This window comes from Talpa occidentalis, unplaced genomic scaffold, assembly GCF_014898055.3.
Source record: "Talpa occidentalis isolate TD23 unplaced genomic scaffold, MPIMG_talOcc4v2.1 talOcc4.8, whole genome shotgun sequence".
Classification (NCBI taxonomy): domain Eukaryota; kingdom Metazoa; phylum Chordata; class Mammalia; order Eulipotyphla; family Talpidae; genus Talpa; species Talpa occidentalis.
Genome location: NW_023605194.1, coordinates 69,682,128 through 69,710,057, shown reverse-complemented (window position 1 = coordinate 69,710,057; position 27,930 = coordinate 69,682,128). Strand labels below are relative to the sequence as shown.

The window sequence follows — 27,930 nt, the reverse complement described above, 5'->3', positions numbered from 1 at the left end:
TTCTGTAAGCTAAGTGCAAAGCAAGTTTATGGAGTAATTCAAAGTGAAGCTCATGAAAGGGGCCTAAAATCATACTATCAATCAAAATACAAAACTTTAAACTTTCACAGAGGTTTCAGGGATGTTAGTTTGTTAGCAATGACCTATATATAGTTATTTGCTGACAAATTCATGTAACAAAGCTGTAATTCATGAATTTTCATTTTTTCTTTACCCCATACTGAACAGGAAAAATTATACTGTCATAATCTGTTGATGACTACATCTGCCAATGAGGATTCTGAAAACTTACTATAAAATATAGACAATTCTAGAACCAGAGTCAATACTATACATAAAAATGAAAAAGTAAACTGCACATTTAAAAATAGTCATGTACTACAATTTTTACTAGTCGAATTCTTATAACCCATATCTTTTGGGGATATCCATGCGGTTTTTGTTTTTTCCCAAAAAATAATCACAGTAAATTCTTCAGTACAAAATTTTTTAAAGTCTTAAGTCTATAAAGTAATTATTCCTTTCTAATTTAAGATGGAACATTTCATTAAGAAAACTCACGTACAAAGTTGCATAATTGCCTACACTTCAATATAAAATTACTACTAGTAAAAACACACATAATTCTTTGATTCCAATGTTTAAAAGGAGGAAACCTTGATTTTTTATGCTTTAAATTTTTTGACTCAAACACTTATTTGGAGCCCAACTCCAAGATTTATTAGACCTGCTCTTAACCACTTCACAAAAAACATCACCACTATCTCACACTGTTGTATCATAATAAAGGACAGCATATTAGAACCAAAACCAGTAAAACTGTTAACGTTACTATTAAGTGTTAACTTGCTCTCCAAGTTGGTATCTTCCCACTAGAGTTTTGCTGGCTTCCTCAAACTTCAGAGGTGAAACAAAAATAATCTTATAGCTGCCACTTGTCCCAAAGACAAGTTTCCTAATAAATTTCTATAGCAAAGGTTCCATAAAATAATACCTCTTTCTCAGTCCAAGAGTCTTTTCTTGAACCAACAAAAAGAGTTGCTAGGGAAATATAGGCACCAGCCTGGTCTCTGCCTCTCTGAGCATCCTATGCGGATGGAAGAGCGGGACTGGGTAAGGCCTTGGCCTACTTGAGTGACCCGCATCTCCCTAATACAGGCGTATCACTTGGCTCAAGATAACAACATGGGTAGAGCAGTAGTGTGTACCGTATCAAGCCCTCTCAAAAACATACTACAATGGCTGGCTGGACACTTACAAATGATACAATGATTTTGGGGATGAATTAACTAGGGGTCAACAAACATGGTTCTCCCAATGAAGTCAGGCTTCCATGGGGGGAAGGAGGTGTGCTTTGCAAGAAGTCAACTCAAAGATACTTTGGACTCACTGAAAAGCTTGCCAAAATATGAAATAGAATTCCTTACTAGGAGGACTAAAGAAGATGAACTATATTTAAAAATCACTGTCAATCTTACTGAGATAAAGAATAAAAAATATTTACATTCTTTTACAATAAAGAACATTTAGATCTCACTCATCAGGAAAATATTTTTTTCATTATTAAAAAACTGTTGTAAACTTTCTTCTTCTGATCTGTTTCAACCGGTTAACATACCTCTTCAGAGGCTCCACAGCGCAAAAATAAGCAACATGCAAACTCTTAAAAACAGTTTCCTATTCTTTGAAAAAGAAAACATTTTGAAAAGTATGTATGTCATCACAGAAGCGTCAGAGCTCAAGTCTGAACTTAGCCAATAAAGGTAGGTGGTCGGAAGAGTTGTTTTCATTCGGAAGCCCGTTGACGGTCCACAAGTCTTGCTCTGTGAGGAGGGACAGTCTAGCCAGAAGCTTCAAGCCACCAACCACAGCCACGTCAGCACCTGCATTAAAGCAGCACATGCATAATGAAACTGTCGGCAGTTATTTCAGATCACACGTATTCTTCTATATATAATACAGACCTTGAGATCCTTGGGATGGCTAATGTGAAAATTTTTAGAATATAATTAAAGATTTACTGAGCTATAACAGTTAAAATGTGAAATACACAGCAGTTTGAGAATTTTCCCCCTAATTTTTTTTGCATAAAAGAACTGAGGTGTAGGCCAGCGGTATGGGGGGTGGGGAAGTGGGGTGGGAGCACGAGAGGATTCACCAGAAACAAGAGTGGTGAGCAGAACAGGTGGATCCACTGAAATACACTGCTGAGGGGAGCAGCAGGAGATAGGAGAGGTTTGCTGCGCTGTGGGTCAGTTCCCTGGCTTGGGATCGAACTTAGGCCGCAGGGGTGATAGTGCTGAGACTAACCCCGAGGCCACCAGAGAGTTCCCAGGTTCTTTTTCTGTTTCAAGTTCTATAAGTCTTTAAAGAAAAATATCAATATACTATAGGAAGAGAATAAAAATAAGAATGCTGAAAAGTAATTTGATATTGACAACTATATATGAAATTCATCCACCAACCATCCTGCAGTTGCATAAAAGCAGAAAGACCCACCACAGATGAGGAGGAAGTTTATACCATGACTAGAGACTAAATTAGTATAGTTTGGTGCAGAGCGTTGGTACCATGCAATAGGACAACACGCTCTTTTAACATTTAGGATCATGGTGCATGGTGCACTACTACCACCTAGTGGATGTTCCCAGCACAACAGCCACCATAATCACTACAAATTCAAACCTGGAAGTCTATTTTGTAGTGCTGAACTTGTGGGGAAAAAGCAAGTCATCCCTGAGGATTACAGATGAGGGTAACCTCAGTAGGAAGGGAAAACAAACAGAAGGGAAGAGACAAGAAGAAAAGTAGCACAAGAGAGAGAGAGAGAGAGAGAGAGAGAGAGAGAGAGAGAGAGAGAGAGAGAGAAAGGGAAGGGAAATTTGGAGACATCACAGCTGTCCATGCTTGGGACTATCAAAATTTTCTAAGTATTTACTGACTTCTGGTTATTTTAAAATCCATTTCCTTTTCCACTTTATATTCTTTAATATTTAAAACCTGATTTTTCATTGAATCATACAAGGAAAAGTGTCTTAGCACCTCTACTCTCTGGACATAGTCCCAGACTTTTTCTTTTCAGGAAGACCCAGTTTTCCAGAGTCAATGTGACAGAACTGCAGTGTGAGGGCAGCTGCACCTGAGGCAGCCGGAGGCTGTGGGCCAGGACCACAGACCCAGTACATTCAGACACTATCCCAGGGAGGACACGGAAGATCCATGGTAGGTGAACTGGAAGGGCAGAGCCTGACTGGAGTTTAGGCCAGCATGGGGGACACACTCTACTTACTCAAACATATCACCCATCTGTCAAGCATATCACCAATCTGAAAACCTTAATTTCTAAATCTGGGACTTCAGCTAGATGTTAGTTAGCTCCCTAGCCTTGAGGCTTTAGGACCCATGTCCTCGTGCAGAGTTTAAGATCACACACCTGGCTGCCCAGCAACATCCTCTTTTTCAACAGAGTAGAAAATGTAATCCACAGTTATGGCACTTCGGGAATGACAGGTGGTCACTTCTGGAATTCCAGTGTCAGGAAAGTAATGTGAATAAACAGATGACAAGCTGAAGTGGTGCTGCAAATTTGAAGATAATCTGAATTAAAAAGAAAAAGTGTTTAGGATTCAAGTTTCTCGTGAATTTTTTAAGTCCTCTTATTTAAAGCATTGTTTCATTTCCTGGCAAGCTTGTTTAAATACACCATGTTGTGATTCAGCATTTCTTCACACACGTAGTGAGAGCCAAACCCCATCAACACAGCGGCCAGCTCAATATTCCCCATTTAAGAGCCCCCACTTACAGTGAACATGTATTTTATTTTTATTTACTTATTTATTACTTTTTTTTTTTAAGATTTATTTATTCATGCATACAAGAACCGGGGCACAGGCCTGAGGTGCGGGAGGGTGGGAAGATTCACCAGAGACACAGTACAGAGTAGAACAGGCAGACTGACTGGAATATACTGCTGAGGGGAGCAGTGGGTGAGACAGGAGAGGTCTGCCATGCCACGTGGATATCTCCCTGGTCAGCTGGGAATCAAACCCACACTGCAGAGGCATGGACAGCTTGACAGCACAGCGCTCAATCGCCTGCACCACCAGGGAGGCCCTGAACACGTATTTTAAAACAGAAGTTTTTTTGGTTTTGTTGTTAAAATCAAAGTGGCCTGCAGGACTGCCATTTGGAGGCAGTCAGACTCGCTGGGAGAGGTAGTATTTTTCTTCTATTATTCTTATTACAAGTGAGACAGTTTTGTTTAATGTCTTACCATTACTCCCATCACAGATCCATGGACCATTACTTATAACCCAGCACGAGCATGAGAATCTTTATGTCAGAGGTGGAGAGGCTGTGTGGAGACACACATCTGAAGATTGGAGTCCCACACCTCTGAATCACATACAGTGTGGCAAACCAACATTACCTCTATTTAAAACAAGTAATCTCTTATGTCACAAAGGAAAATAAGACTTAAACTTTTAAAATCCATCCAACGGACATTTACAAAACATTGACAAAGTTCCAGAAGCTATCTTGGGAGCTGAGGATACATAGGCCAAGAGGTAGCCCCTGCTTAACAGGAGCTCATGTCAGTGCCAGGGTCCTCACGTCCAAGCTGTAGCAGCTTTTTGTGTCTAAGGACACAGTGTTGTTAAATGTAAAGCAGGTATTCTGCAAACTGAGCTATCAACTGTGTAGTTCTCAGATATAAATCATGCATGTAAACACACCGTACTTAAAGATACTTAAAAGTGTCTCCTCTTACACCTCATTTTGTTATAAAGATTTTAGATTACTCATAGTAAGAATTTATTAGTCACACAAGCTTTTTTATTAATCCTATTCAGGGAACTTTTATTATGTTTGAAAAGTTTTAACATGATTTATCAAATACTTTTTAAAACTTGAAAAAAATTGCATTCTCCTCACTAGCTTATTTGGGAGATGTTTTCTAAAAACAAGGTATCAAAATGAAGTGAGAATGAGAGCAGACAAAATGGATGAGTGATGATTCTAACTTGGCCCCTACATTCAAATGTTATAACAAAAGTCAACCAGTCCTACTAGCCACTTCTCATTCATAAAATGTCCGTACTCTTTCACGTCCCTCCCGCCAGGACCTCTTCCTGTAGCTCAAAAGCACAAATTCTCCTTTCTACTGGGTGTTCCTTTTGGGATCATTCTACAGATTGTTTTCAAATGTAGTTAAGTCCTCTCTTCACATTTGACATTTTTCTGTGATGCTAAGTTTCTTTAAAAAATGGGGACACAGGACTTCCCCGGTGGCGCAGGGGTTAAAGTCTCAGTATTAGCAAGCTATCTCAAGCACTGCAGCCTGAGTTCGATCCCTGGCCAGGGAGGTGACCCACATGGCGCAGCAGACCTCTCCTGTTTCCCCACTACTCCTCTCAGCAGATTTCAGTAGATCCTCCTGTTCTACTTCCCACTCTGCCTCTGGTGAATCCTCTCACCCGCTGCACGTCTGGCCTGTACCCCAGTCTTGCATGCATAAAAAAGTAAAAATAGGGCCTCCCCTGTGGCGCAGCAGTTGAGCGCTGGGTTGCGAAGCTGCCCGCAGCCTCTGCAGTACGGGTTCGATCCCCAGCTGCTCCCCGGCCACCAGAGGAGGGTCCCACATGGCGCGCAGACCTCTCCTGCCACCCACTGCTCCCCTCAGCAGTGTACCTCAGTCCTTCTGCCTGCTCTGCTCCCCACTCTGGTGAATTCTCTCACCCTCCCGAGCGTCTGACTGTACCCAGTGCTTGTATAAATAAATAAATAAAAATCTTAAAAAAAAAAATTAAAAAAAAAGATTAAAAAAATAAAATTAAAAAAAAAGTAAAAATAAATCTTAAAAAAAAAATGGGGACACACTGCAGAGGGTAAGTGGACATGCTCTGTCCTGTCAAGGAGCTGCTGCGGCAATACTAAATCTGGCACTGACCTTTGCTCACTGTCTCATTTAACCCTCTAATTACATGGACCCTCATAGTTAGTAAAATTCTTATTGAAAATCAGAGTTAAAAAGCACCGAAGTTTGGGGCCTCCCCGGTGGCGCAGCGGTTGAGCGCTGGGTTACGAAGCTGCCCGCGGCCTCTGCAGCGCCAGTTCGATCCCCGGCTGCTCCCCGGCCACCGGCCACCGGAGGAGGGTCCCACATGGCGCGCAGACCTCTCCTGCCACCCGCTGCTCCCCTCAGCAGCGTACTTCGGTCCTTCTGCCTGCTCTGCTCCCCGCTCTGGCTCTGGTGAATTCTCTCACCCTCCCGCGCTTCTGACTGTACCCAATGCTTGTATAAATAAATAAATGAATAAATAAATAAATAAATAAATAAATCTTTAAAAAAAAAAAAAAAAAAAAAAAAAAAAAAAAGCACCGAAGTTTGGGAATGGAATGTGGGTCCATCTGACTTAGAGTCAGCACTCTTTATCCGCGTGGAAAATCATTTTCATTCAGGTGATTTCTGAGAAATGATTTTCTTTACTTGACTAGTCAGCAAGTGCGTATGGTTCTTTCCAGAACTCACTTTTCGGCTGTCACCAGGACCTCAGGTCTATCCAGCTGTGTCTGTGTTGGATCACCGTCTGCACAGGCCAAGAGAAATAGATTAATATGACAACATGCTTTGTTCTAGTTTGCCTCAGAGCAGTCTTCTGACTCCAGGCATGAGTGTGTGGGAACAGAAGCCACACAGAACTTAGATGCCCCGTTACATCTTTCATCCTGGAATCTATGTGTTGATAGCCTCTCCAGAATTTGCAAAAATAAAACTAAACACTTCCAAAGCAACATGCAAGGAACTCATGCAAACATACTTTTGGAAGTTCAACTTCAAAAGGATAAACTTAAAATGGGGTAATTTTTATCTATGAAGATTTTTTATATCAACTTTATATACGAACTATTTTTATATATGAAGACTCATCCCTGTGGTGGTACCCTTTAAAATTGTGGTTTTACTTCTTCAGAGGGAGCACCATGATAAAAAAGACTGCCAAAGTGTACTGCAGACACTTACCTGTCTTTTCTACTTCTGGAACCTGCTGTATCTCATACACACAGTTCTGTGAGATACCTAGGTTTGGGGGCCAAATTGGAATAGATAAAATTCTTTGTCCCCGTGAAGACTGTTCCTGGCCAGATACCTAAACAAAATTTCAACAGGTATCTTAAGTGAATAGATCAAATAGTTTATGTACTGAAAAGTTCTTGTCTTAAGTAAAAGGGAATCCAAATGGCAAGTACTACTCTTTATTTGTTGTATAATTTGTGTTTATAAATCATGTTCAAATGTAGTTCAGAAAGCACTTACTATTGACATGAAGATGAGTATCTTGACATGTTTCTAACTTGGACATCTAAATGATCTCCAGTTTTAGACTAATATAGTCCCTCCTACTTCTTTGCTGTCTGTATTATAGTTCCCAAGTAAAGAAAATATTAAGCGAGATCGACCTCGAATTTTAAATGATCACTCAAAACTCAATGGTGGAGGGGCCTCCCTGATGGCGCAAGAGTTAAGTCATAGCACTATGAAGCTGTCGGCAGCCACTGTGGCCTGAGTTTGATCCCTGGCCAGGGAGCTGAGCCACAGGGTGCAGCAGACTTCTCCTGTCTTGCCTGCTGCTGCCCTCAGCACTGTTTCAGTCAATCCGCCTGTTCTGCTCCCCACTGTGTCTCTGGTGAATCCTCTCACTGCCCTCACCCCCCGCACCTCTGGCCTACACCCAGGTATTGTATGCATAAATAAAAATAAAATCTTTAAAAACCTCAGTGGTGGAGAGCTTATTTTGGTTTAATGTAGTAGAGATCAAATGATCTGATCTAGAATAAAGCACAGTGAAAATAAAAATACGGGCTAAATTAAACCAAGTTGCATAATTAAAATCTCATTAGGTGAAGGTAAACATGCAGTCAATAGCAAACAGCTATTCTGCTGCTACCTTAGCTGCCCCACCGGCGTCCAGCACCGCATCTGGCGCCTGCGAGCAGCTCCTTAGTCCTCAAGTGTTTGTGTCTGTCATTGCTTACGTTGCACTTCTCCTCCCCCATTTTGGACTTTTTGTTGGCTAATTCCTCTCCAAGCAGAATATTGCCAGGAGTAGGTGGAAAAGATGAAACTCAGCCAAGGGAATACAAGTTCTTATGAGTGGTCGTGGACCTCATGGCATCTGGTGTGGGGACGGTCACCAAGGTTCCGAACAGCCACCGTGTTGGGCTCATAGCAGTGTGGCCCAGCGGCTTGGCCCGCGGCGGGCACCACGGAGCCCTCACTTACCTTCCCTATGGCCAGTCCTTCATAATTTAATGTTCCTTCCTTTATAAAACTATAGAGCGGAGAACCGGGAACAGAATTAAAGTCACCGCACATCACAATGGGGCAGAGCCCACCGTCTTTCTGACGGGCGACGCTGGACATCTCTGCCAGGAGCATCGCCAGCTGGGTCAGTTTAATATCGCCTCGCCGAGGGTTATACAGCAGGTGTGTGTTAGCCACGCAGATGGCAGGAGGGGCAGCACTGGCACTTCTGGGCTGCAAGAGGAGCACCAGGCCAACATTGTCTCTGTCCAAGAGAGGCACGTCGGGGCGGTAGAACTCCACTGGGTTCACGGACAAGAGGGAAAACTTAGAATGTTTGAAGCAAATGGCACAGCCATCTGGCTTCTTTCCCGTCCGCATCTTGTATTCACAGTGATAACCTAAAAGAAAGAAATGAGCTTAAAAGGAGGGACTTTTGTCCTTACATGCCACACAGCAAGACGCAGCTCTCTTAACAGTTCTGAGCAACGTTCACCAAAGAGTTTTATGCCGAATATTACTAAGGTGAGCAAGAGCTGGGATCAAAAGCGTGGGACTGGGCCTGGCAGGTCTTCGATGTGCTACCTGCAGTACCACCTGCATAACTCTCATTTCCAGCCTCGTAAAGGGAGTCTCACCTAAGACAGTCAGGTCCAATAATATATTCCTCCACACCATAACAAACAAAAAACAACAATAAGAGAAGCGACAAATCCCCCAACATCTCTAAGCTTTTTGCCTCTCTTCCCCTACCTTGCTCCATTCCACACACACCAGCCTCCAGGCCTTTCCCACTGTCTGGAATGTTCTAGGCATGGATTGTTCCTTTACCCCCTCTGATTATTTCAAGTTGAAACCTGACCAATCCCACTTTCCTGCTTTTCTCCTATTGCATGATTTACTTCTTAGCAGTCTTTCTGCTAAGAATGTGCTTCTTATTGTTGTTGCTCAGCGCCACACCACTGCCCAGAGCGGCACATGGCACATAGCAGGCCCGAGGCGGACATCTGCTCCCTCGATGAATGCAAAGTAGTTGGCATTTCTCAAACAGATGGCCTGTTTCGAGAAGTGCACTTCATCAAACAGGTCTTTAGCTTCCATGGTTAGGTGCTTGTGGACACTGGTGTTAAAAGATGAACTAAGAGAAGGCCCCTGACCCAGAACCTGGAGTAGCCCCTGGAAAGGAAGCTATTAAGAGAACCTTACTCGCCTTTCCTCTGCATGAAAATGAGGTCCCAACCCAAGTTTCCATTTGAAATATGTCAACTTTTTCCTAACCTTTTGAAATGGGTATTAACTCTTCTTTCAAATTAAGATTTCTGGATCAAATACACCACAGATTTTTGATAGCAATTATGCTTTCACAATCCACAAATCCTCAAAGTCTCATTGGCTAATAAATAAGTTACACTGTACCCAACGATTCCAAACTCGGCCTGATCTCTGTTCCATAATGATCTTCTTGAACTTCTTGCAAGCAAAGTACCTTGGAAGAGAAAAATGCCTTGAATTAAAACAAAGGTGAAAACAAGAAACTCACTGGCGCTTCCATCTTTAAAAACAGGCTTCTAAAAACTTGATGAAAACTGAAATCAGACTTAGGATCTTTTTTTCTTGTTATAGATCTGTCAAATTAATTTTTCCAAATTTGATCAGTCCTTCATGAAATGCTCTTACTGTCCCAAACTGCTATTTCCCAAAAGCAGTAGTTTAAATTTACACGTCAGGATATGTTTCCTGAATTTACATGTTCATTAGTACGAGATCTTTCTAGTCCTTTCATAAGAGGTGATTTCTTTGATGCCTTCATCTAGACTTACTTTCACATCATTTCTTTAAATTGCAAATCAAAGGACATATATTTATTGGACACTGTGTTATGCTGTCTCTGTTACAAACCAACCAATACTTATTACTTTTAGGATCATTTTTAGAAAGTTAGATTATTTATCAACCACTATTGGCAAATGAATTGGCAGAAGTCTTGACGCCTTGTTAAAAACTATTCCATCACTGATTTAAACATTTCTCCTTATCCCACAAATGACAGGGATTAGACCATGTACATCACAAAAGAACCATTTAACCCAACTTTTTCTTGTGTGAAGAATTTTGAAGATATTTTGCACTTACATCTGCATCAAAATGTTTAATTTCTTTCAGAATATTGGGAAACCTAAAACTCCAGTGAAGTACTGGCGGCCGGCAGTGTCTATACAGGTGAGAATTATCTTCCAATAAGTCTTGTGAAAGTATATTATAGGACATCACTGAAAAGTCAAACTTGTTCTCAGTGTCTTCACATGTCGAGTCATTTATGTCTTCTAGGACATTCGTTTTTTCTTTATTGTGGTTACATATATATTCCCAATGCCGTTTTATAATGCCTGTTAAAATACATTACACAATAGAAAGGATTAATGAAAATCAGACCACGTTTTCCTGTTTGGAAGAATTTTCTTGCCTTTAAACAATTCTCATGGCAATGGACAGGATGTTCTCCCCAAGGAAATGGCAATGTAGCCCCGAAGGGCTAGTGGGGGATCACCAATTTGATCACAAAGGCAGTAAAATGAGATACTGACTGACCAAGAGGTACGAACAGTGGATCTGGCAAGTCATTCTGGAGGCTGAGAGTATGTGTTCGGAAACTGAGACTCCAGGGGTGGTTATGGTTAAGAAGTGGATCTGCCACAGACGCTTAGCAACTTTACAACCATAACGACACATCTGTGTGTCACAACTGACTCTTCAATAAGATGGTTTGACATGGAATTTTATTCCTTATTAGCAAGGTTAAGATCATCAAATGATTAAGTTCCAGAAACAACTCTTACCTCCGAATTATGGTTTAGACAAGAACGCAGGGTGTGTGATGGCAACACAGGGAAGTACACTTAGTGAAACACTGATGTGAACACAAGCAAAGTCATCTTTTTAATGCACACCACAGTTATGTGCACAAAGTCATGTGTGACCATGTGTGATGTTCACCAAAGCAAAAATTAGAAGCACCACAGGGACAGAAAGGTGGTTAACTGCTGGATGCTGCCTGACACAGGCCAGTGTGCGGCAACCACAGGCTGCAGAGACATCACGTGCCCTGGGGAGGCGATGGAAAGACAAACAGCATGGGAGTCTAAGTGACAGGCAGTCCCCAACTTAGAAATGACTACCATGTGGACACATTCACTTTGACCTCACCTCTCCCTCACTCGGTTAGAGGACACTAACCATGGACACCTGGGAAGAAAGGTGGAATGTTTTGAGAATCTATGAGCTGAAAAGAAAGGCAAAATGACAAGTGAGAAAAACTTGGAAAAACAGACTTGGAGTAGACTCCAACAATAACAAGATCACACAGGAAGTCACAGCCCTGGCCTGGACCACCTCTCTCTTCCTGCTTGAGGGCTTTCACATCACTGGATTACGATACCTAAATTCAATGAATTAAAAATTAAATTGAGGGAAAATATTCTGTATAGCAGGGGTGGGGGTGAGAGGAAGACTAAAAGGAATCTGCCAGTAGTTTCAAGAGGAGCTCTCTGAGTGGGTGGAAGATTTCTTCCAAATCTTCTACATAGACAACATAACTATAATCAGGATAGCAACATACCCTATAAAATGCTAATGAAGTAAAACTACCCCCTGGGGTGAATTAATTTAACAAGACTGTGTTCCTCAAGATCTGAATGCTGATATCTACTGTACTGAGAGGACACAAAATATGGCCAAAGGGTATAAAAGGAAGATGATTTTTATGGATAGTGAGGTAGGCAGGGGGCCTGAGGAGAAAAGAAAAAGGTGGAAGGAAGAAAGAACATCTCCCTAACCAAAGTCTCCAATGACTGCAGAATTTAGTCTAGAGCCTGCCCTATGCTCCAGAAAGGGAGGAAACTACTTCCTCCCTATCCTTCACTGAATATGGCCATCCCACCCCCCAGGGGCCCAGAACTAAGGCTGTTTTAGCTCAGTAGTTACTTTGAAATTTGCAATAGATTCTATGGGAATACAGAACTAATGATCTAGAACACAGTTCATTCATAAATTGGGGACTGTCTACAGTGGTTTTTGTTGCAAACCCTTGAGTGCTCACATGCATACAGGATGGAAAGGGCTTGAGTCGTGCCGAGGGGATGTGAGCCGTCAAAGTCACAGCACTGCCCCAGAGTCTCCACCATGTGAGAACATCAAAGACAAAGATCTAAAAACTTCATCTTTAATTTCCTGCAAAACGTATATACGTAAAGATGCACAAATGCACTAGTGATTTTATATTCCGGCAATGAGGATTTGTAAATCAATTCTCTTTGCAATTCCAGTTTTTTAAATAATTGAGACCGTCAGGCTACCTGATTAACAGGGCTGCTGTCACACTTCTTGAGCATGGACAGCCCATCAGCACATCTGCCCTGGTATGGTTAGACTGGGATGATGAGGTAAACAAGCCTTTTATGACAACCACTTTTGTTTTCAATGAACATACAGAAATGGCTCAAACACTAGGGTTCCATGGAAGATGATTTGGAAACTACTGATAGAGGGGATAGCTTTTGGCTTTAATACAGTCAGAACATAAATTCACAAAAGCTTATATACCTTCCATGTCATGAGGAACAAGGTGATCACAGCAGAGAAGACAGATGAATCAAAGAAATTAAGCAAGAGACCTGATCGAGTTTTTAGGGTGCCTAATTAAAAAGTCATGATTGCATGACACAAATCCTTCAAATATCACTTGAAAATGACAGGCAAATTAGCAATGCAGTTTCTTGATTGAAAAGTATTAGTGAGATATTGGAAGTGGCTTAACGAAGAGCCTTTTCCTTATTCCCATACCTAGGAAGAATGGATATAGAGAGTCAGGTTGCAGTCCAAGTTTATCAGCAGGTAAATGTAATTCCCCATCCCTTCAAGGGAAGATAGCACTTCGGTGTTCTGTGTACCTACTATGGAGTCAGCAGTGTCAGGCCCCTGGACATAGCTCCTTGTAGCCTCACAAGTGTTCAGAGCAGGTGCTATTTTACACTAGGAAACCCTGAAGTGGGCAACATGTTCAAGCAGGAATGATAATACCTGGCAGAGGCCTGGCTCACGCCTCGGCACACCACTCTGAGAGCAAGCAGTTCTAAAAAGCCTAGACAGAAGGGGGTGCTAACCCGACCAGCAAGGCACACTCGGAGGAGAGCATCTAAGGCCCCCATTACAGATGTGGATTGTTCTCAGGAAACAAAGTTTAATGCCACTAAATATACTATTTACCCACAGAAATATCTGTTCATAAGCATAAGGTGTGCTTAAGTGCTGTATAAGGTGATTTCCATTCTTCAGTGCTTAGAAGTTCTATTCAAATAGATTTGTTTCTTACTAGGTTCTCGGTGCAGTAACTCAGACACATAGCTCAACAGTGGTTTAAAAATGCTGCCTGGGGACCTCCCTAGTGGTGCAAAGGGTTAAGACGCAGCCGATGAAGCTGTCTGCAGTCACTGCAGCACGAGTTTGATCTCCAGCCAGGTTGGTGACTGACATGGCGCAGCAGACCTCTCCTGTCTCCCCGTTGCTCCCCTCAGCAGTGCATTTCAGTCCATCTGCCTGTTCTGCCCCCACTCTGTCTCTGGTGAGTCCTCTCACCCCCTGCACCTCTGGCATGGACCCCAGTTCTTGTAGTATAAATAAATCTTTAAAAAACAAACAAAATAAAAACGCTGCCTGGAAGACAACTGAAGACCAGAGTCCTTACAGGTAAAAGAGCACCCAGAGGACCTCAACGAGCACTAACTAACCTTCTAGCTCTGACTCGGAGACAACACTGGCTCTGAGGTTTTCCTTCGCCAAACTTGCCAGCTTCCTACACATTAACTCGCACAACCTATTTTCCAGTATCTTCGGAGGAATAATCTTCACTGAAAACCACTGCCCAGTAAGAAAGACAATCTCAACTCCACTTAGACATGGACACCTGGGGAGCTGGGGGTATCGTGGTGGGTGGCGTGCACAGGACTGGCAGCACAGAGAAAGCCTAAGAACTTGTTTAGAGTAAAAAGATGATGACAAAAATGGAAATGATCAACATAGCTAGAAAATGTTTCTCAAAGCTGAATAAGGTGTGGTCTCCTTATTAAAAGATAAAGCTTCCTACAGACTTGAGATCTTATCTATAGGCCCCAGTTTGAGAAATGCAGGTTTAATAAGGAATTCTGTATGAAAATCCTTGCATTTTTGACTGTTTCTATTTGAGAGTCTTTTTGGTCTTACAAAGAAGTTAGCACTAAAAATGAAAACATGAAATTAAAAAAAAAAAAATCTGGACATCCAAGAATATATGTACCAATTTCGAAGAAGTCTAAGGAACTTTGGAAAACACTGGATTTAAATGTTATTCTTAATGCTTTAATCTATTCTGCATTCTTTCTTAATCTAATTCTCTGTGTAGTCATTTCTATTTTTACTTCCAAAACCACATAATTGAAGATAAAGACTTCATTTAAGAAAAATTTCCTTTTTCCTAGCAGAAATCTACTGGCTAAAAATAAACACCAAATGCCTGTAAAACCCACAGATTTTCTTAAGGATTAGATATGAAAGTTTTAATTAGCCATGGCTTGCGTCTATTTCTGCACCAAGATCAACGTCACTTTTACCTTGGTGTTTCCTTCGTTTCGATGAAGGCTCACCTCCCTCAGAGTTCATGACGTGACTAGAGAGATGACTCAAGGCTGTTCTGCTGAGGGTGTCCGGTCTCCAGTTCCAGCACTGAAACTGACTTCTAGACTCAAATAAACAAGGTGGCCTCCAGTGCAGTGAAAAATGCCTACTACTCAAATACGGGTAAGGGGCCTGAGAGTAATGTCCAGGCCACCTCAGACAGCTAGAAAGGTGTCTGTTCCAGCAGCCCCTCTGCAGAGTCTCCCACGGTGCTGTCCAGTCTCTGCCCAGACTTCTCTGGTGATGGGGTAGCATGGGGTATCTAAAACAAAGAAATACACTCCTTGAGGCACCACTTTTTGTTCTGCTATAGAACATAAAATCTAAATGTTTCCTCAAGGGAAGAGAATGTATAATATTTAAAATCTGACTTTGAAATCTTTGAAGGATGTGGGGGTGAGGGGAGCAGCTGTGATTTAACTATTAACAGCAATATCTCAATATTCTCCCTAAACAAAATCAATAACATTCTAAACACTTAATTAAGATAGACTCCTCCAGGCTTCAAAGAGTCCATGGAGAAATGAATCAGTCAACAAATTAGTATTCAGAGTCTCTTTCTACCACTTAACAAATTCGTGGACAAAATCCACAGCAGACACAATACTTAAATACAGAGTCTCTACTCTGGCTTGGATTTATTTCTGGATAGGTTTTTATGCGAGTTCAGCATTTCCAAGCATCTAGGTAGGTAAAAGAACAAATACCTGTCACAATTTTACTAAGTACCTTTCTCTAAACTTTGGGTGGATATTTTTCTCTTCTTTAAGTTTGTTGTTCCTTGGGGGAAACCAAAGAGGACAGAGATTGCTTCCTCGGAATGCACCAACAATCCAAGTCCAACAGCACCATTTTCACCCATCCAGTCTCTCCAAAGCAGTGTCATCAGGTTGCTCAAACATCACCTTCTTTTACTATACTCTCCTGACAAAATGTTAGGATTCAGAGGAGGGTTTCTTCTCTTCAGAATTCATTAAAGGTGCATTTCTTAGTCACTAAGGAATTTTGTTCAAATGTAGTAACTTTTATATGCTCTGGTCTTTTCACTGTAATGGCATGAACTTTTTTTTGCTATATATTTTTGCAGTTTATGCTTCTCAAATTGCTCTCTTAATTCAACTTAATGGTAAGTTTGTGAACACATGACGTGGGCCTTCTACCCTGTTTTGTAGCAAGGGTGAACGCCAGGAAGTTAGGTGCCTGCTCCATTCGTTTTCCTTCCTAATAAGCTCCTGTACTGAAATACTGAGCTTGTACTCCAAGACGGATTGTCTGTATCTGCAGCTGCTGGTGGAGATTTCTTTTCGGTTAAGAGGATGAGCTCCTCCGAGGCCCAGGCTTTCTCTTTCATGTCAATTAGGGGTCCTCCCCACGAAGCTTGGCACCCCGACTGGTGCTCAAGAATGTTGGTCTGAACTGTCATCCAGGGTTGCGTTCCCATCACTTACCCAACCCGTAACAAGGAGGCACAAAGGGGACTTCCCACAAGGGGTCCACCACCAAACGTTCTGCAGGCGCAATGTCGGGGTTCGTTTTACGCGCGTTAGGATACAAACACCAGGACCTCCCGCCCCACAGCTGGCTGACTCGGCGTCGGGCGATGCTAAACCGGCCCGCACGCACCACCGCTCTTTGCCAGAAAAGGGGGTCGATTTCAAGCACCCGGTGAGGGGGCCGGGCGGACCGCGGGCGATAGAAGTTTGGGAGACCACCGCCGCAGGCGGGAAGGCGAGCGCGCCGCCGGGCCGGGAGTGCTGGGCTCCGCGGCCCAGCTGGCCAGGAGGCGCGCCGGTTCCGACGGCTCGGGCTCCGCGGGCCGGTCCGCCCCTGCACCTCCTCTCCCTCCTCCCCGCCGAGCTCCCCGCCGCCCAGCCCTACTGACCGGCCTCGCCCCACCACACAGCGGCCGTAGCCCCTCCTCACACAGCGCCACGCTTCCATCGTGCCCTCGGCGCGCGCCGGAATCAAGCGCGGACCCCGCATCTGACGACGCGTCCACACGCCCCCGGCGTCCCCATTCCTAGACGTCGGCCCTCCGGCGACCGCAGGGCATGCTGGGAGCGCCCAGGGCCGTCTGGCGCTGCGTCCGCCACGGCCTCACTCGGCGCTTCGGTTTCCGTCCTAGAGCATGCGCGCAGCGGGTGAAGCCCGGGCCGCCATGTTGGAAGAGGGCACACCCTCTCCCTCTCCCGCCCTCTGCCCTAAAGCAACGGAAAGACGAAATTTAAGGCTACAATCACCTGTAGGCCGGCGGGTGCAGTGCGATTGCTCTAGCAATAAGACTAAAAACATTCTTTGGCAGTATTTTTATAATAATCTTTGGAGACTCAAAGAGTGGATGCCCGAGAAGAAGAAATAGCCATGTCTGCCCTGCCGCATATATTTGCACTTAGTTTTGCGGGAACATTTTCTACAGAATACACTTCTACTTACAGAAAGGTTGATGCAGGGGGCAGGAATGAGGAAGCCCACATAGAAAAAAAAAAAAAAAAAAAGACAATAAACCTTTTCCCGCCCTGTAAACCTTTCTTTCCCCTGCCCTGCAAACCCGGTTTCCCACCCTACCTTTCCTCACCCTATAAAAGGACATCTCTCCCCCACAATGGGTAGGGAGATGGGGGTTTGAGGGGAGGGCGGGGGGCGCGTAGAACCTCGCCCTGGAGCGCAATAAAGTTCCTGCCTGTGAGAAACTTAGCCCGGCTTTCCTTTTCTATACCTTGCCACTCCTTTCACTTTACCCCCCCCCCCTTAGCTCAAGCTTCCCACCTCCCAGTACCCTCAACACCTGTTTCCACCCCCCCCTTCAGAGTTCACTTTTAAATACATGCGTGTATCTATGATTTGAGCACAGGGCCCCTGGAGAATCCTTCAAGACACGTAAAAGAGAGAAAAGGGAGGAACACACGCTGAGAGGAGAGAAGGGTCCACTGCCAGGCAGGTGGCTTGTTCTTAGGAAAGCAAGGGATAATTTCAGGGAAGGTTTTTCACATGGAAATCAGATGCATGTGAAAAACCACTTTCCCTTGGTGTAAATGTAGTTGAGTCTCCTTATTTGTGGTAGATGTGTTCTCTAAACTTAGCAACACTGATTTAGCTAATACCGAACCATGTTAGAGTCCCAAGAGTTAAGGGTCATGGATAGTCCCCTCAGCGATACATAACCTGTTTTATGCGTGTTACTGTTTAAAGACACTTTATTCAATATAGTTTTTGATTCAGTAATGTTGATTTCATTGCCAATAGGAGTAGAACTCAAGTCTGAGTGAAACTTCTTGAGCTCGGGGCCTCCCTGGTGGCGCAAGGGGTTAAGACGCAACCTATGAAGCTAACCGCAGCCTCTGCAGCATGAGTTTGATCCCTGGCCAGGGAGCAACCCACATGGTGCAGCAGACCTCTCCTGACCCGCCTACTGCTCCCCTCAGCAGTGTATTTCAGTCAATCTGCCTGTTCTGTTCCCCACTCTGTCTCTGGTGAATCCTCTCACCCCCCGCACCTCTGGCCTGTACCCCCATTCTTGTATGCATAAATAAATAAATCTTTAAAAAAAAAGAAACTTTTTGAGCTCACGAGTTTTCTCCAGAAGACCATCCTGGACTTCTTTGCATTGGGCAACAGGAGACAGCACTACTACTCTGCCCTTGGGGTGACTTCAAATAGCAAGTCACCAACTAGAAAAGGCACAAAGGTGTGAAGAGCAGGCTGTAACCATCTAAGGTGGGGTTGCTGAACCTGACCCTGTTTTCCAAGCACTGGCCTTTGGAATAGATCTTTGACCACACTTGAGTCCCCTAGAAACCATCTAGGGGTGGTTAAGAACCAGTTCAACAGTAAAGACGGTTCCAGAGTGAAAATATCCACAGCTGTCAGTTAGCTAGACCAGCTGGTACCTTCACAAGCCTTTAGGACCCTGCTCAGCCTGCAGAAGCCCCCTCCCCAGAATGCAGAAGACCCCAGCCTGCTAGAGGAGTCCCCCAAACTTACAGGAAAAACCTTCTCAACCTGCAGGAGGAGCCCCAAACTTCCCAAACTTCCCCCCTCCTGAGCCTTGTAGGAGCACCCTTCCAAACCTGTAGAACTCTCACCTGAGCCAGCATGCATAAGGCATGTCTGCCACTCCCTGCCTCCCTCTGCTCTTCCTGCCTCCCTCTTTATATACCACTGCAAATGGTAACTGGGGAGACAGTTCTGGCTTTTTCACCACCCAGGTTTGGGGGTCATCCAGACTCTCCTTGGCTAGGTAGGGAGCCCCAGCTGTGTCCCAGCAGCTGCCTTAGCATGTGGGTCTCCAAGGATGGGGAGGGCCTGTGATCAGCATCCTGGGGTGCCCCTGGCTTCGTTGGTTTCTGCAAAGGCACCTCCTGCAAAGGTTGAGAGCACTGCCTGCCCTCCAGACAGGTGAGTGACCTGGGGTGCCGGCCTCTGTGAACCCTTTCCTCTGGTGTGAGTGCTGTCATCTGCTTGCAGCTGTGGCCCAATGTGTTTGTGTTGTGGGTGTTCCCACCAGGGTGGTTTCTGGGAGAGGAGTTCTGCGAGACTGACCCATCTGTGTCCTGTCTGTAGTTGGGATCAATTTTCTTGTCCTCAGCCCCCTCGAGGTGAGGCCTCAAGGACAGGAACTACCAGGAGCTGGAAGCCCTCTTCGTGCATCCTGGAGATTTTGGAGGGTTGCTCTGAGCCTCTGGGAAGGAAGGAAATACCTCCCAGGTAGCACGTATGTCCAGTAAGGACCTCCCTGGCATTTCCAACACTCTTCTCTGCAGCTGCAGTCAAACTGTACATTTAAAGAGAAAATGTTTGTTAGAGTCCACGAACAGCAGAACATAAGGTAAGAGGTCTAATGCCTCCCCATTTTTTTGTCTCGCTGATCTGTCTGTTGTGCTCTTCATAAGTAATGTAGGATTGGATGAGCTTTTCCTCCTCTCTAGTCTTTCTGAGAACTTGACTTGGGTCTCAATGCTGAACAGAGGAGGATTTTTGCCATCACCTATTGAATGATTCTAAGGTTTTCTAGCATTTCCAGAAATACCTGCTGCTTACGTTGACCACAACCTTACAAGATACTTAAAATGATTCACTTTTATAATAACCATGTGATTAGCACTTTGGCCAAATTGGAAAAAAGCATTCATAGAGTGAATGCTTATACTGGTGCCTGTAAAAGGCTTTTTCCCTTTGCAAAACCCGTATTGCAAGCAGCCCTCTCAGAATCTAACAAGATAAAGACTTAAACCTAAGCTGATTTCGGGCCTCCCCTGGTGGCACAGCGGTTGAGCGCTGGGCTGCGAAGCTGCCTGCAGCCTCTGCAGCGCCGAGGGTCCCACATGGAGTGCAGACCTCTCCTGCCACGGCCGCTGCTCCCCTCAGCAGTGTATTTCGTCGGTCTGCCTGTTCTGTTCCCCACTCTGGCTCTGGTGGATTCTCTCACCCTCCCACTCTTCTGACTGTGCCCAGTGCTTGTATAAATAAATAAATCTATAAAAAAAAAAACCCCAAAAACCTAAGCTGATTTCTTTGCCCATGACTCCTTGAGATGCCTCTCTTTGGGATTGAACTTGCCCATATGAGAAGATAATTAAAATGAGTAGTCTCCAACTGTTTTACATTTAACCTGTGGAAGACATCTGTCTTCCCCTTTTGTGCCTAATTTTAAACTCTGGATAGTACTACTAGAATTTGTACATAATTGGTTTATACTGGTGCCTGTATAAATTCTAAACTCTAGAGTATAATAAAGTAACCCAAAATGTTTTTCAAGAAACCATCATTAGGATGATTTTTGGTTAATCAGAAGAAGTTCAAAATTTAGTGGCTTAAATGTACATGTCTTTAAATTTACACTTCTATTATCTGTGTTTATGAGTCAATTAATACATAGTATCCAGCAAGGAAAGTAATTGACCTTGTCTCAGTTTTCTGGTTAATGGCAAAAGAAATAGGACCAATATGGAGTTGTTTATTAAGCCTGTAAACATCCACACTTAAAGGGGTACCCTCTCCTTGTTCTCAATTAAGGGGTGCAAGCTAAAGGCAACGGCACAGCTGGAAGGCCTTGCAAAGAAGCTGCAGCAACAATGAAGTTGTTTCAGAGCAAATCAGTAACTTCAAAAAACAAAGGACTAACTTTGAGGTTGACAGCACTGCTGAGTCCAGTTCCCAGCAGTTAAGGCTCTCAATGGACAGGGTCAGTTTTAACAGCCTCTTTTCCCCTCAGTACATAAACAATATCCAGTACCTAATTTAACCAGTCACTCAGATTCTAGAAATCCTTGAAAATGTGAAATGTTTTCCTTGCAGACTGTAAAGTTCTCCCTGTGAGGCTCAGAACTTGGACAGCTTTCTAGAGTTCTCTGGAGGCTGTACCCAGCTGGAGTCCCCAGTATGGATTTTGAATAAACTTGCTTGCCTTGGTTTAGGTCAATAGATAGCAACCCAGTAGACGGGCCCCAGAGACCCCCTTGAACTTGGTACCAGCAAGGGTTATTTAAACCCATCCCACTCCTCGGAGCTCCAGACATGCTTACTGTTAAGGACTCTTGGGCCTCAGACCACCCATCTTGGTTGATGGTCCTGGAATTTTTTAAGGAATGGTATTTGTCCCGGATGGGCCAGGAACCCCCTGCTGGGAGGCCAGGGCAGGATTCCACCCTCCAGCATGGAATCCTAGACCCCCTGACCAGGCCCAGAGTCATGTGTCAAGTGGCAGTGGTATCAGCACATTCTCTCCTACTTGGCTAAGACAAGGCTTGCTCAGTCAACGCAGGAGAGCACCCTGAACTGTCTTCGAGGATAAAGGACAAGAGCCCTGGCCATGTGCCAGGTGTCTCTGTGTGTTCACAGGTAGTGACCCAGCAGAGGGGTCTGAGACTAGATCTCCAGATGGGAGCGGTTCTACAGGGAAGGGTTTTGACATCTTTGCTCACCCCGGGGGTGACTTAAGGGCTGATCCTCCACACCATGAGCCCCTGCAATGCCCTAAGCAGTTGTTAGGCAAACTGGCACACAGATGGCCGAATGTACCCTCGGGTCACACCGAGGGAAGTTAGGCCAGAGGCAGGTACACTGGGACCCCAGCTACAGGGAGCGGAGACCTCACAGCCCAAAGGCCAGGAGGCGGGTGATGGCTGCCAGCGACACCCCTGTGGCCTTCAGGTGCAATGCTTGGGGATACCCTTGAAAGCCTTCTCTCTTCAGAGGGGAAATTAATGAAGAAAGCACTTTCTTTGCAATTGCCAAAGTAATTTTTTATTTTATTTTATATATTTTTTACATCTTACTTCATTTTCGTACAATGTATACTTTCTCACCTTGGTTATAATCCCCGTGAAATTCCCAACACCCATTCACCCGTCAACTATCACCATGGCCCCTTGTGCTCTTCCCACCCCTATTTTGACCCTACTACCTTCTCTCCCCTCCGCAGAATGTCTCTGGTTTATAATTGGTTGTTGATTTTGATTTTTACTTTATTATAATTACGTTTTTTTTTCCTGATCTCTTATTTTTGCCAAAGTACTTTTAACATACCCAAGCTTGTGTATTTGGATTTGCAGTTAGAGAACCAGCTCAGATTATGGAATGGAAAGCTAATTTCAATTGGACTTTGAACGCCTCCATAAGGATTAAAAATACTGCCTTACAAGAAGGTAATTCCAGACTTTGAGACTATGTATGATTTTTTTTCTTGTAAAAGCTGGAAAGCTTTTCTATCCTAATTTGCATCTTTCTTTTTTTTTTTTTTTTTTTAACCATAAAGGAACCGTTCTCATTTCTTATGTCCCTAGGACTAATTCCACTCCTGGGAGAAACTGAAACTTCAAAGTCAAGGTTTAGCCTGGCTAAATGCATTTTGTATCTATTCCTTTCATTACTTGAGTAGTTTCCCAAATGCCTTCTGGAGATTTACTTTCGAGTATTCTAATTTACTTTCGAGTCTTCTAATTTAAAGGAATATGGCATAGCCATTCGTATAGGCGCTTATAATACAGAAATTGCAAAATTAAGGTTTTAGTTGTTGCCGTTTATACAGTGAAGATAATGAAGGGAAAGACTTGTACGAAAGGTAGGATGTGTGCTAAAGGTATAGGGATGGAAGTGCTTTGTTCAGGGTCTAAATGATTTTTGAGGGCCTCCCTGGTGGCACAACGGTTAAGACACAACCTATGAAGCTATCTGCAGCCTCTGCAGCACAAGTTCGATCCCCGGCCAGGGAGCTACCCACATGGTGCAGCAGACCTCTCTTGTCTCCCTGCTGCTCCCCTCAGCAGTGGATTTCAGTCAATCTGCCTGTTCTGCTCCCCACTCTGTCTCTGGTGAGTCCTCTCAGCCCCCACACCTCTCGCCTATACCCCAGCTCTTGTATGCATAAATAAATAAATCTTTAAAAAAATAAATGATTTTGGGCATTTGGAGCACCTCCAGAACATTCTGAGGACCTGGCGAAGAGAGGACCTTGCCTAGTGATATGGGTATTGAAAAGTCTGATGGTGAGAACTTAGCATGGTCCTGAGCCCTGGGAAGCCATTAAGAGCTCAGTCTGAGATGCCTTATGAGAAGTTTCAGCAAGGGAGAGTTAAAAAATGCATGGTTGTATTTTGTTCTTATTGTGCATATTTAAAACAAACAAAAAACCTGGCCAAGTTTATTAAGACTAAATTTGTAAATGAGTTTTAACTATTATCATTTCGTATAATTTAAAACTGGAGTGAAGATGGAGAAAAAATGGTTTCATTAACATCTCTGTGGATGCCACATTCCAGTCTTCATAACCATTTTTGAGATTTTTGTGGACTAAACTGGTCCTGAATTTGATAACATTTGGCCATGGCTTTTGAGACAGTTTCTAGTCAGCCCCTCCCCCAACCTCCCAGTCTTTCTGGCTTGTATGGAATTGAAAATTAAAACATTTTCTGAAACCATACTAGCTAGAAACAAAGAATGCCGTCCATCTCCAAGGTGGCTAGGACTAAAAGTGACTGCTACTCTTTTCCTAAATACCTGATGGCATCGAATTGCAAAACAGAGACAAGCGTCTCACCCCTTCAGAAGATGCTTTGACCCCAAATCTGGAATTCTTCTCCATTGGCTCCCTGAGGACTCCTGGGTGGAGGTGTGCTTTGCTTTCATTTTTCATCTTTATTTTTCTATTGTTTTTATAGAAAATGCCTTGTATGGTTTGTACCCATATAAGAAAACTTCCAGGAATCAGAACTTTATTTATTTATTTATTTTTAAAGATTTCTTTATTTATTTATACAAGCACTGGGTATAGTCAGAAGCGTGGAAGGGTGAGGGAATTCACCAGAGCCAGAGTGGGGAGCAGAGAAGGCAGAGTGACGAAGTACACTGCTGAGGGGAGCAGCGGGCGGCAGGAGTGGTCTGCTTGCTGTGTGGGACCCTCGCTCAGTGGCCGGGGACCAAACTGGTGCTGCAGAGGCTGCAGGCAGCTTCGCAACCCAGCACTCAACTGCTGCGCCACCGGGGAGGCCCCAGAAATTTATTTTTTAAAAGATTTATTTATGCATACAAGAACTGGGGGTCGGGGGAGGTGTTGAGAGAACTCACCAGACAGAGTGGGGAGCAGAACAGGTGGGTTGATTGAAATATACTGCTGAGCAGCGGGGAGACAGGAGGTCTGCTGTGCCATGTGGGTAGCTCCCTGGCCGGGGATTGATCTCATGCAGCAGTGGCTGTGGATAGCTTCATAGGCTGCATCTTAACCCCTTGCACCACCAGGGAGGCCCCAGAAAATTATTTAATTGGACTAAACTGTTCTCAAGACTAAGGAACTGAAAGCTGTGTCTACATCCTGGACTCTGGGTCCAATGCACCCATCTTTTGTGGGGTGTGCAGGTAGCTGCATTGCCCCCTCAAAGCAGGAAGCAGTTAGGGAATGGTTCTCCTATTCCCCATTGAGTTTTAGGATTAAAATACCCCACTAATGAAAGGGGGAAATTCATAACTGTCAAAGGCGGGGTTGCTGACCCCCTTTTGGGTGGATCATCAGCAACACCTGAGCCTCCTATAAGTATCCAGTTCAACATAAAGAGGTGTTTCTGAATAAAACTAGCGGTCAGTGAAGCAGGCCAGCTGGTGCCTCCTGTGCCTTCTCTGGGAGCCCTGAAACTTCCCTTTACACATCCTTTCAAATAGTGCCCAGGAGAGTTGGCTTTAAGATGGCCATGCTCAGGCCTCCTTGGTGTTAGGTCTCAGCGCTATTACCACTGCAATCTGAGTTCGATCCCCAGCCAGGGAGCTGGGCCACATGGTGCAGCAGACCTATCCCGTTTTGCCTGTTCATCTCCCCTCAGCAGTGGATTTCAGTAGATCTGCCTGCTCTGCTCCCCACTTTGTCTCTGGTGAATCCTCTGCCCCTCCCCCCCAGCCCACCTCTGACCTACACCTCAGTTCTCTACACAAAAATAAAGTAAAATAATGTCATTCTCTCTGGGATATGACCACCTGGAATAAAACTTCCTTTGCAGAAATCCCTCCAGGTTCATTCAGTCTTTGACTTTCTGAGCCACAAGTGCTCTAAACAGACCACGGGAGAGGTCTGCCTCGCCATGTGGGACCCTCGCCAGCCTGCTGGGATCAAACCCGCACTACAGAGGCTGCGGCACTGTGCGGCGCTCAAAAGCCTGCACCACCAGTGATGGCCCTGGTTTTGTAATGTATTAAGTTACACAAAACATTTTATATAAGAGTCATGATTTACCTTTTTTAAAATTTAAAAAAAAAATTATCCTCAGTTTCGCAATTCCCACCAGTGCGTTCATCTGAGAATGCTACATGAGAAGGGCACCTTGTGACTAGCTAAATCCAGGCACTTTTTCTTGCTTTCAGAAGTGAGTCACTGGCAGGAGCAAAATTCCTTGATGGATGAGTCCCATGGGCCTCAGCTTTGGCACTTCTGGGCCTCTGCAAGGTCTACATTGGTTCCAAGCATGAGACTGCTTTTTTTGGTTTTTAATTTCTCTTTTCATATTTTCTCTTTCATGGCTATGTGTGTGAGGGCAGAGGACGTCACCAATGCAAGATCTTGTCAGGTGTCATAGTTAGAAATACAAGTTTACTGCATTATTCAATGTTCACAAACACATTCTTTATAAACTCAGCCTGCACCTCAGAAACCATGAGAGCATTGCAGCTCAGAGTAGTCCCAGAAACGGAGCCACTTAGACATTTTTTTTTAAGATTTATTTATTTTTATACAAGAGCTGGGGTATAGGCTAGAGGTGCTGGAGGGTGAGCGGATTCACCAGAGACAGAGCAGGGAGCAGAACAGGCCAATGACAGAAATACACTGCTGAGGGGAGCAGCAGGAGCGACAGGAGAGGTCTGCCGCACCATGTGGGATTGTCGCTGGCTGGCCGGGATCGAATCTGCACTGCCGAGGCTGTGGACAGCTTCACAGCCCTGCGCTCAACCAGCTGTGCCACCAGGGAGGCCCCACTTAGACATGGTTTTAAGGGGCCTGGACACTTCTCTCCTGTGGCGTTGGTCACCAGATCATCTCTTTGGTGACAGTTATCTCTAAAATGGGGAATTTTTTTTTAAAAAAAGATCTATTTATTTATGCATACAAGAGCTGGGGTATAGGCCAGAGGTGTGTGTGTGTGTGTGGGGTGTGTGTGTGAGAGGACTCACCAGAGACAGAGTGGGGAGCAGAACAGGCATATCCACTGAAATACACTGCTGAGGGGAGCAGCAGGGAGACAAGAGAGGTCTGCTGCGCCACGTGGGTGAGCTCCATGGCCGGGAGCTGAACTTGTGCTGCATGTGGGTCAGCTCCATGGCCGGGGATTGACCTTGTGCTGCAGTGGCTGTGGATAGCTTCATAGTGCTGAGACTTAGCCCCTTGCACCACCAGGGAGGCCCTAAATTGGGAAATTCTTATGAAATATTTAATTTAACAAATTTGTAGCTGTGAAGTACCTGCTACAAGATATAGAAAGGAAAAAATGGGCTTCAATTTCATATAAAAAGCAAATCTGAACATAAACTTGGCTACATGAACTAGCATAGTCTGAGTAGGTAATATATCAGGAGTTTGTATAACTCTTTGAGAAACAGCACAGAGGAAATGAGAAACAAGATATAAATGTTATCAAGTGAAAAGAATATAGTATCGATATAGTATTGATTCAAAATACAAGAGAAATATTCATTCTAATACTATTACTTTTTTTCAGCTGATGATGTTTGTGCTAATGTATCACAGCCTATTCCCCTTTGTTAATGAAAACGCCCCAATTAACGAAGTTACATAACCACATAATACATGTATGTGGACTTCCAGTGAGTCCTGGACCTGGGACACGATGGTGAGGGAAATCAGAAACGGGGGACTGTCACGTCCAGCATGCAGTGAATCTTTATTTTCTTAGTGCTCATTATATACTTTCTCAGAGTGCATTAGGCATAACATCAAAGTGTACCATACAATGACAACTTACATGATTAACTATTTTACTTTGCTAGTGATATCTGCCTACTCCCGACTTCTGGGTGCTAGGTGGTCAGCTCCTACACATAATCTGATTGCTCATTAGTTAGAGCACATAATATAATCATCCGCTAGCTAGGGCAGAGGGGTTTTGTTCCTAATTAGTTTTTTGCTGTGGAGATACTGAGTCATGACTCTACACACGTCACTTTCCGGGCACTCAACACCAGGTCCGGTCACTCAGAGGTTTTCCTCAAAGACACATGTGTTTTCACATGCCTTAGAGACTCAGGTCAAGGTCCTTCTGCTCACTGCGCACGGTCTCTCCCAACACATGTACTTAATTTTTATATCCCTTATTTATACATAAATGTTATTTTGGCCTTTTGTTCTTAAAAACAGGATTTGGCAACACATAGATTGCAAGGAAAAGTAAAAATTCCAAATTTAGAGTGTCTCTCAATGCCCACGTATG

The 27,930-nt window shown here is 44.1% G+C and overlaps 1 protein-coding gene across 5 annotated transcripts; it reads right to left on the bottom strand.

Annotated features, from left to right (window-relative positions):
• Positions 1-1,452: 1,452 nt before the first annotated feature.
• On the bottom strand, positions 1,453-17,062 carry ANGEL2 (angel homolog 2). 5 transcript variants are annotated; one of them, XM_037497565.1, is made up of 9 exons: positions 16,893-17,062; positions 14,947-15,272; positions 10,439-10,692; positions 9,722-9,791; positions 8,285-8,706; positions 7,025-7,151; positions 6,533-6,590; positions 3,434-3,597; positions 1,453-1,883 (listed from the first exon to the last, which is right to left on the bottom strand). In XM_037497565.1, exons 1-9 carry the CDS (start codon positions 16,991-16,993, stop codon positions 1,732-1,734), a joined length of 1,674 nt encoding a protein of 557 aa, XP_037353462.1. In that variant the 5' UTR covers positions 16,994-17,062; the 3' UTR covers positions 1,453-1,731. The 5 variants fall into 5 exon arrangements, with proteins under 5 accessions (XP_037353462.1, XP_037353464.1, XP_037353463.1 ...); XM_037497567.2 differs by having other exon boundaries at positions 16,934-17,061; XM_037497566.2 differs by lacking the exon at positions 16,893-17,062 and adding an exon at positions 15,740-16,689.
• Between the last annotated feature and the right edge of the window lie 10,868 nt (positions 17,063-27,930).